We start from the raw sequence: 10,478 nt of genomic DNA, 5'->3' as shown, positions 1-10,478 counted from the left end.
AGCACTCTTTTTGCAGAACTTTAAACACAACTCACTGCTTACACTCAATTACCAAATTTCCAACACACTCCTAGCAAAATTATACACATGTATGGCTATCATCAACACTATTTTGCCAACTGTCTGGCACACTTTCACATGTGAAAACTGTTTTAGATAATTAGTCCACTTTGCAATCAGCCTAAGCACTATAAACAGGCCACAGGTAAGCTGTCTATGTGGAGTACAATGGAAGGAGCAGTAAGAGTGAGAAGAGTGAGAATCAGAGGAGGCCGAGGGAGAGGACGTGGAGGTGAAGAAGTTGGAGGAAGAGGACGTGGAGGTGAAGAAGCAAGAGGGTTAGAGGAAGTTAGAGGAAGAGGACAAGGAGGAGCAAGAAGAGGACGAGGAGGGGAAAGAGGAAGGGTAAGAAGAGTAAGAAACAGAATAACTGATGACATCAGAGCTACAATAGTGGACCATGTCATCAACCATGGGATGACCCTGAGGGAAGCTGGCCAACGGGTTCAGCCTAAACTGAGCCGCTACACTGTGGCAAGCATCATTAGGACATTTCGAAATGAGAATCGGTAAGTACTTTGTAGCACTGCCATACTCTAATGAGAAACACAACAGTACCATACATGCAAAAATACTGAAATTGTTACTTTACAGAATTGCTAGACGTCCAGATGTTGGGGGCAGAGGCAGAATGTTCACTCCAGAGCAAGAGACCCATATAGTGAACATGGTGATTGCCAATAATGCAATAAGACTGCGTGAAATACAGCAGCGCATAATTGATAATGACACCATCTTTCAAAATATACACAGTGCAAGCATTTCTGCACTAAGTCGTGTACTTGCGCACCACAGAATAAGAATGAAGCAAATTTACAGAGTTCCTTTCGAGAGGAACACAGAACGTGTAGAGCAACTGCGATATGACTATGTGCAGGTAAGCTAGTGTCATTGGTTCTGAATTTGGAAGTGCATACTGTAGTGCTGTGCATGGGCCTGATGTGTTGCATTTGTTTTGTCTTGTCCAGAGAGTGATGGAACTAGAAGCAGATGCAATGGGACATGAGCTACTTTTTGTAGATGAGGCCGGTTTTAACCTCAGTAAAACCAGGAGACGTGGCAGGAACATTATTGGACACCGTGCCATCATCAATGTCCCAGGACAACGTGGTGGTAACATAACCATGTGTGCAGCTATAAGCCAAAATGGTGTTGTTCACCATCATGCAACCATAGGCCCATACAACACTGCACACATTATTGCATTCCTGGACACCTTGCATGACATGCTCACTGTTGAGAGACCAGAGCAGACCCGGTATGTCATCATATGGGACAATGTTAGTTTCCATAGGGTTGCTTTGGTCCGCAACTGGTTTACAGACCACCCATCCTTCATGGCACTCAACCTTCCTCCATACTCTCCATTCTTAAATCCCATCGAGGAGTTCTTCTCTGCCTGGCGCTGGAAAGTGTACGACTGTCATCCTCATCAACAGGTAGCCCTTTTACAGGCAATGGAGGAGGCATGTGGAGATATTGACCAGGCATCATGTCAGGCCTGGATACGGCATTCAAGGAGATATTTTCCCTTGGACTGGAGGATATCGCATGCGATGTGGACGAAATTTTGTGGCCGGACCCAGAAAGACGACATGATGTAGGCTGATTGTCTTTTTTTTTCCCTTTTTTTTGTGAAATTCCTATTTTGTGTTCTGACTTTGTCTTGGTTTTGATGAGTGTGAATAAACACCAATACTTGAAGTTTGGATCCTTGTATGTTTACATGACACTATGACAAAAGTGTGACCTCAAATTGACATCTGTACACAGAGAAAGCAAAAGCCAGATGTGTTTTGTATTCATACCATCAGTGTGCAGTTGGCGCATTGTGTGCTTAGTAGGCGATGGCTTGTGTGTACTGTTTGATACGAAAACACCATTTTTACGAAGGTGTGAAGAGTTAATCTAGCTGTGTTCGCTTTTGCAAGAGAACTACAATGTTTTCATAATTGGGTGACAAGTTTTCTTATTTGTGTGTAGAGTTTTGCAAAAATAGCCAATAGTTACAAAAAATGTGCTTAAGCAATCAGAAAAAACTGTAATAACAAACTCAATGACGAAACCTGAAACAGATTAGGATTTGAGACTGGCCACCAGATGGCGGTGTGCGCTCATTTGTGTTTGGCTTGAACTTCCCAAATCTCTGCATAGCCTGTCAGTGCTGAATGAAAAATGCAGCAGCTCTGACGTGATCAGTCACAGTATCTCACCTACATCACGCAGTGCAAACAGAACAACGATGTACAGAACAAACCAAACAATGGAGAGGTGAACTCCGTGTGGAGCAGCCATCAATAATTTGTAGCTCACTGTATCTTCCGTGCCCGTGCACAGTGTAGGCAGATGTGGATGGTTTACACAATTAAGTGCGCTTCTTCTGCCATTATTTTATGCACACTTCTGTCTATTAGTAAGAAAATGTCTGCTGTCGAAGTTTAATAAGTGAAATCTACAAGACGCATGGCGCCTCGTCAGCTGGGAGTTTCGGCTTTTTTTCAATAACTCAGAATTGTTTGAAGGCTGGAACCAAATGTAGCTCAGATCTCAACTCATCAAATCAGCATGTGAACTAGGTCAGATCACCCAGAGCAGGGCTGATGTGTTCAGCTTGCCATTTTCAGGAGGGTGGTTGCCTTGTTGCCTTCCTTCTAATGGAAGGAACACTGTGAATGTGAAGGGGACGGGGGGTGGATGTAGCTGTAGTGATCTCAGGGCCACGGGACTAATTGAGGAGCCAGGGGTCAGCGGACTCCCACTAGAATGTCAAGAGTGCTCAATTATCGTAGAACCTTGGGCCATGTGGGATTTCCTTATCAATGAGAATAGAAATAGTGGGCTTTGGTTTTTTAATGAGCTGTGGACCATCAATACTATGATGAGACACATGTGTTTTGGGTTTTTTTTCTTTGTTTTTTTTAACCCACTGAGATGTCTCCAGTCGTTTTCCATTAGTGGAAAACACAAAGTCAATACAGCCTCGGGCTGCAAGTTATATGTAACCAGACATTGTTAAAATTTATATTACATTTTACATTTTTAGCTATTTATAAATAATTTGGCATGATAGTTGGATGTATTAAGCCAAATATAATGCAAGTAAACCAGTCCTGTTTTATATGTTTGTTTTTTTTAATATTACAGGTTTCCTATAATACAGGGTGGGCCATTTATATGGATACACCGGAATAAAATGGGAATGGTTGGTGATATTAAAGTCCTGTTTGTGGCACATTAGTATATGTGAGGGGGCAAACTCCTCAAGATGGGTGGTGACCATGGTGGCCATTTAGAAGTCGGCCATCTTGGATCCAACTTTTGTTTTTTCAATAGGAAGAGGGCCATGTGACACATCAAACTTATTGGTAATGTCACAAGAAAAACAATGGTGTGCTTGGTGTCAACGTAACTTTATTCTTTCATGAGTTATTTACAAGTTTCTCTTTGTTCACAGCCATTGACATGTCGAAGAGGTTAACACGTGAGGAGCGGATCGAAATTGTGTTGATATCTGGTGAACGCAGTAACCGGGTCATTGCAGCAGATTTCAATGCAAGACACCCTACGAGACCACCCATCTCCCATAAACTGCTTGCTAAGTTTCGTGAAACTGGTTCAGTGTTGGATTTGCCAAAATGTGGACGCAAGAAAACTGTCACTAATGAAGAAACATCAGTGTCTGTCTTAGCTTCATTCAGCAAGAGCCCACAGCGTAGCACTCACTGCATGTCACTGGAGAGTGGCATCAGTCGAACATCCCTTCGGCAGATATTAGCTACTCACAAATGGCACCCTTACAAACTCCAGCTACTGCAGCATCTCAACAAGGATGACCCAGATCGTGCACAGAATTTGCAGAATGGGCAAAACAAAAATTGGAACAGGACCCTCAGTTCACGAAGAAGATTTTATTCAGTGATGAGGCAAACTTTTATGTGAACGGTGAAGTTAACAAACAAAACCACCGCTATTGGTCTGACACTAACCCACATTGGATGGATCCCTCCAAGACTGTTGGAACAATAAAAGTGATGGTTTGGTGTGGTATATGGGGTACAACGATAGTGGGTCCATTCTTCATCAATGGAAACCTCAAGGCCACTGGATATTTGAAATTGCTACATGATGATGTGTTTCCCTCTTTATGCACTGAAGCTGGCACGTTCCCTGAGTTTTTCCAGCAAGATGGTGCACCACCACATTATGGGTGCCAGGTCCGAGCATTCCTAGATGAACAGTTTCCTGGAAAGTGGATTGGTCGTCGTGGGCCAGTTGGATGGCCCCCAAGGTCTCCCGATCTGACCCCCTTAGACTTTTATCTTTGGGGTCATCTGAAGGCAATTGTCTATGGTGTGAAGATACGAGATGTGCAGCACCTGAAACTACGGATACTGGATGCCTGTGCTGGCATTTCTCCTGCGGTGTTGCTATCAGTGTGTGAAGAGTGGGAGAAGAGGGTTGCATTGACAATCCAACACAATGGGCAGCACATTGAACACATTTTATAAGTGTTCAGAAACTTGTAAATAACTCATGAAAGAATAAAGTTACGTTGAAACCAAGCACACCATTGTTTTTCTTGTGACATTACCAATAAGTTTGATGAGTAACATGGCCCTCTTCCTATTGAAAAAACAAAAGTTGGATCCAAGATGGCCGACTTCTAAATGGCCACCATGGTCACCACCCATCTTGAGGAGTTTGCCCCCTCACATATACTAATGTGCCACAAACAGTACTTTAATATCACCAACCATTCCCATTTTATTACGGTGTATCCATATAAATGGCCCACCCTGTAGTTCATACTTGTGTATTAATTCAATTTAATTCAATTTTATTTATACAACAACAAATCACAACAACAGTTGCCTTAAGGTGCTTTATATTGTAAGGTAATATTTCTCTCTACAATATCTGATAGAAAATCCCAACAATCAGATGACCCTCTATGAGAAACCACTTGGCGACAGTGGGAAGGAAAAACTCCCTTTTGATCATTATTACTTAATTATGTATTGGTAGAATAAAACTTTACCTGTTCAGATTTACTGGGTTGTATCTGATTACAAGTATACATCTAGAAAAAAAAAAACATTCCCAATGGAATAACAACAGCAAAGTTCTCCCTGGAAAGCCATCTTGTAATGCCTCCTAGCACTTTTGAAATGTTAACCTTTGTTCAGATGGTTGCCATGATATAAACAGGGGTGCACATAAGTGGTCCGCAGGTACGCATTCGCTGTCAAAATAAAAGACGCGCACCAGATAAGAAGTTGGAATGCGCGTTTGCGCACATAAGATGTTCTGGAGGAGGACAGACATTTGTTCAGAACTCTTAAAGATGTCGAAGAAGCAAGCTCCGTAAGCAATTACTTTGGTGTTCCTCCACCGCAAAAGAAGCGCGTATTCCAGGAGGAATATAAACACAATGCACACACAGTGTCAGCGTATAAATGTTATTATAAAAATTAACAGAAAGTTTGCAGACTTTACCCTGTAAGAAAGCTTTTAAAGACTTAGTTTTACCTTTTTAACATCTTCAATTTTGTGAAATTTCATGGAAATCTGGAATTCTGCAAAAGCAAGAGTTCTTCCATAGATTTAGATGAGAAGGCTGAATCTATAAATAGCATGAAGTCCTTCATGTGGTCAGAGTAGTAAAGTAGTAGTAAATTAACCTCCTAGGACCTGGCGTCCACATATGTGGACGTCACATTTTGGGTTATTTAGACCAAAATAGTCAATTTTGCTCTACAAGGGCCTGATATCCACTTACGAGAACATTATAATGCTACTGTTCTATCGAAATTTTAAATGAATATCCTCATATATGGCTCTCATTTTTCTTAGAAACAAAAATTAGGTAAAAAAAAAAATCTGGTAATTCTTTGTTTTTACATTCATCAGGTCCCAATCAGCCCAAATATCAAAGAGAAATTAAAAATGCATGCTGTGGATGAGTTTGGGTCTCAGGAGGTTAAATCTGTCACTAGAGCCACCTGACGTTAACCCATTAATTACTTTGTATTTATACAAACACACAAAACAAGTATAAATTGCTGACTAAAGCTTGATTCAGACTTCTGCAGGAAATCTACATCCTTACTTACAACATAACTGGAAACCCCTCTTAACCCTGCCATGCCACTGAAGTCGTTGCGGGCTGCATCGACGTGATCTTTAGTTACATTTTACATTACAGGAGGTGCACATTAGGTTATGTCAAAGGTTACAGTGTAGCGTTAAAAGCTATTTCCAGTTACAAAGTAAGTCCCATTCAAGCATAATTCAGGCATAAGAGATAATGTTACAGTGGTGACTAATGAAAGTGGTTATACCAAACCACAGACCGTGTAGTAACACTGCTCTACGTGTGGAAGAGTGGGTACATTATTTCTAGATTCTAAAACTTGAGATACTATCACTTTAATATATTTTGAGGTCAAACCTGGAGGGAACAGCACAGCGGCTGCATTTATTTATTCTTGGTGCTTTCGTAGAGAAATTTGGTACTCGAAGAACTCTGAACGAAATCTTTGCAACAAAGTTACAGTTTTCTATACATTACTGACCAAAGAAGATTTGTAATAACTTTCCTTCGGGATTAATAAAGTATTCTGATTCTGATTAACTGCCCAGAGATTACGTCCAAGTGGAAAGGTTTGCTTCTTTAAGGACTTATTTGTGTAATGGCGTTTATGTGTGTTGCTCAAATTCCTGTTGCTTGACTACTGCGAGTGGACGCCTGTTTACTCGTTAAAAATGTGATAATGTGATAGACACGCTCAAGAGATTCTAAGTCAACTGTACCGTGGCAAGAGCAGTGCATGATGGAAATAAGCATGAAGACACGTAAACAGGCAGGTAACCAACATTTATTTACCATTATCAACTTTACAATAAAACCAGTAACATCTGTCAACATTAGCAAAATAAAGAACAGAAATCAATCCAATTTATTTACAGAGACAAAGCAGATTCAGGCTCACACACGACAGATAAACAACTCTGCTTCATATCAAACCGCAACAGTGAACATAGCAAGCTTAAGTGTTCTTTTTTTTTCATAGTAAGGTAAAAATCAAAGTCGTCTATCTTTTTTTTTTCTTTGAACAAACAAGACATAGCTTCTCTGAATCTTTAAGATGGTTCTCTATAATACACCACAAAATACTTCAAATTTGGGTTAAAATATAGGAATGTAAAAAGTTGGCAAGTCTTTTCTGATTTCTTTTTCTTCTATTTAACAGTCATTTCAAGTGGTTGTGGTGTCCTAGTATCTTATCTAGCGTCGTTCCTTCGGCAGGAGGCATCTTGAGCTGTGGATTTTTAAGGGAAAAGATGCTTCGACCTCCAATCGTCATCCATCGTTACTTCATGGTGTCATTTGCCGGCCAGCTAGCCATTAAAAATCCCCCCAACCCCCCCTCCCCACGCACAGCGACCAAACCCGCAGCCTAAAACTCAGTCCAGGTTCAGATGTCGAGCAGTAACCAGGAAAGTGATCTAGTGAATCTAGTCTGTCGTCTTGTTATCATGACGAAAAAAGTGGCACGTCGAAGGAGTCTCTCACATACATGTGTATATATTTACATATACATATATCCATATACATATGTATACATATACACATATATATAAATATATATATATATATATACTCTTAATTTTCTCTCTCTCTCTTGAAAAACAGTTCACCCAGTTCATTGTGAGCTAAACGTACAATCACTCTTTCTTTTCAGACGGAGCGGGGGTCGAGCTGCTCTCCTCTGTCGGTTTCGTGGCCTCGGGGGCAGGAGCAGCTGCCTCTTTGGCCTCCTCCTTGGGGGCCTCCTCCTTAGCTGGCCCCTCCTCCACCTTCGGAGCCTCGGCGGCAGAGGCAGCGGCGGCGTCGGCGTCAGCAGCCTCCTCCTTCACCTCCTCCTTCTTCTCCTCGGCAGGAGCAGCGGCTCCATTCTCAGCAGGCTTCTCCTCAGAGGGGGCAGCGGCAGCCGCTTCCTCTTTCACAGCCTCGCTCTTCTTGCTCTTCTTGATGTTCAGTTTGAAGTTGAAGGGCTTCTTCAGGGAGAACTTCTTCTTCTTCTTCTCTTTGGTGCTTTCTTTGGCCGCAGCCTCGCCCTCCGGTTTCGCAGCCTCTCCGTCTGCAGCAGGCGCTGGTTCGATAGTGTCACCTCCCGCACTGGCTTCAGGCTCCTTGGCGGCCTCCGCGGAGCCATTGGTAGCTGCAGCATCCCCATCGGGCTTTGTAGAGACATCGCCATTGGTCTTCACGTGACCGTTCTCCTGTAGAAAGGGTTACAAAAAAAAAGAAGAAAAAAAGACACAAAATAAGTCAGCTTTCTATCAAGTCTTGTGTTTTTTAATTAAAAAACAAACATAAAATACAAACAAGAACAACTGCTGTTGGGGAGGTCTCGTATCTTTGCCGAGCATCGTTGCGCTCATCAATTAACCACCATGTCGTCTGGCTCAAGAGGCGACGCCTTGCAGTACCCTAATCAGGCGATAGGCGGCGGCAGCGCCTCACAGACCGCCCGGGTTGCCAGACAGACGGGCTCAACAAAGACGAGGCTGAAGCTCATCGATGGACGAATGAAAACACCTTCATTTGTTATTTTTTGTTTACCCAAGAAAAATGTGATAATTTTCCAGGGGAAAAACATTTAAAACTCCGAAGAAAAACATTTATTTATGAAATTACCCCCCCCCCCCAAAAAAAAGACTATTTGGTAAGAGTGACGGAAAATCCTTTAATGATGATCTAATCGTTTTGAATATTAGTGACATTTGACATCTCATTAATGATTAATTTTACTTACATTACGTTTCGGAAAGTACCAATTTGCAAGATTTGCGGTGAGACGGCAACAGGGCTCTTTTCAGGGAGGAGTAGTAGACTGCCTACGTGCGAGCAAGCCGCCCCCTCCCCCTTTTGTGACTGGCACTGTCAAAAAGCGTTCTCGGTTCGACCTCAGTGACAAATAAACACATACTTACTTGAAACTGGGAAAACCGTGACAAATAACAGCCCCCCTCCCCGCGGACTGATATGTTTTTGGGGGGAGCTCTGTGAACACCGTCTGAGCACAAGATGCTACAAAGCCCCACCTGACTTGCCCCAAAATGTCCTCACATTCAAGTTTAATCGATTCATCGTTAGCCAAATCCGCTATATGCGAGGTTTTCGTGTGAGAAACTCAACTTTTATCAATTTATTATGCCATCCTTCTGTGATAAAGTAGTCATACGGAGCCACTAGATGGTATATTTACCTGTCCGTTGGTTTTGGCAGCTGCAGCATCAGCGGCAGCAGCGTTTGCCTCCGCGGCCACCTCTCCCTTGGATGCCTGGGATCCCATTGTCTTCGGTGAGTAGCGGTCTTCTAAAGCAAATTAAAAAGAAAAACTAAAAAAGGCGCGTTTTAAGTTAATCCAACTCCAGAGCGAGTTACGTATCCAGCGGTGAAACCGTGAAAAGTGTGTGTTTTTTAAATTTTTTTCTTCAAACAGCAGCTACTCCCCTTCGGTTGTTCCCGTTGTCTGACTTGCCACCCCGATAGAGAGAGACCCTCTAAACTCGAAGCTCGCTGAACGCAACGCTTCAACATACAGCAGGTTCAGGGCACCACCCGTGGGCGGGTCCTGTTCATGAACGGCCAATCATCGTCTGCTCCAGCCCGGCTTTGTCCAATCACCTCTGACTCCCTAATTGTCCCCGCCCCTCTAGTGGACCCCCAGCAATGAAATCAATTCAGCCTTACTAAATGCAGTGTTTTATAGGCATGAAACTAAAAAAACAATGCTGACATAGCATAAAGATAAGAGAAAAGTCTCCCACACAAAAGTAGTTTCCTTCTTTGTAGTGAGTATTACTGTATGAGTGTGTTTGCTTACCTCAATTCACATGATGGCTGATAATTCAGAGGGAAGATATGGAGCACATAGCTTCATAGAACATCTAGGTGATTACCAGATGAGAGTGAGGTATATTTATAGTAAACATTAAACCACTTGTTTGGATGTGTGTGCGGGCTTTAATAGCATTGCACCTGATACACTCAGTCATAGCATAAATTGAACTTAAAGTTGCTTTGATCAAGAAATCAGCAGTGAGAAATAATGAACACGGTATAACAACTCTATTCACTGTAGCAGTTTATTTACACAGGATGCACAAGTACCCTTAGGGCTGCAACTAGTTCTTTTGAGTTATTAATTGACTGTTAGATCCTTTCCTCAAAGTGCCAAAAAAAGAAGAAGTGAAAACTGCTCTAAAAAGTAGAAAGACAACCCTTTTTTTACCTAGATTTATTTTCCTTTCACCTCCAATTCCCACTGTCTTATTTCATGGCATTTAGTAATGCACTGCACCATTATTGTTTCACTTTTGCTTCCTGGCGTAAGTGGGGGAATTCT

At 42.2% G+C, this 10,478-nt stretch overlaps 1 protein-coding gene across 1 annotated transcript; it reads right to left on the bottom strand.

Annotated features, from left to right (window-relative positions):
* Nucleotides 1–6,922: 6,922 nt before the first annotated feature.
* Nucleotides 6,923–9,651, bottom strand: marcksl1b (MARCKS-like 1b). Its single transcript, XM_084919752.1, has 2 exons — nucleotides 9,336–9,651; nucleotides 6,923–8,346 (listed from the first exon to the last, which is right to left on the bottom strand). The coding sequence occupies exons 1-2, from the start codon at nucleotides 9,420–9,422 to the stop codon at nucleotides 7,789–7,791; spliced, it is 645 nt and encodes a 214-aa protein (XP_084775878.1). The 5' UTR covers nucleotides 9,423–9,651; the 3' UTR covers nucleotides 6,923–7,788.
* Nucleotides 9,652–10,478: the final 827 nt, after the last annotated feature.

Source organism: Perissodus microlepis, chromosome 22 (genome assembly GCF_051167445.1).
Source record: "Perissodus microlepis isolate ML-2025 ecotype Zambia chromosome 22, ASM5116744v1, whole genome shotgun sequence".
Lineage (NCBI taxonomy): Eukaryota > Metazoa > Chordata > Actinopteri > Cichliformes > Cichlidae > Perissodus > Perissodus microlepis.
This window is presented reverse-complemented; position numbering and strand designations above follow the sequence as displayed.

Excerpts from the sequence above, each read along its gene's own strand:
- marcksl1b (XM_084919752.1), bottom strand. The coding sequence starts at position 9,422 with ATGGGATCCCAGGCATCCAAGGGAGAGGTGGCCGCGGAGGCAAACGCT. Across the intron at positions 8,347-9,335 it reads CTGCCAAAACCAACGGACAG|GAGAACGGTCACGTGAAGAC; the intron begins GTAAATATACCA and ends CCCTTTCTACAG.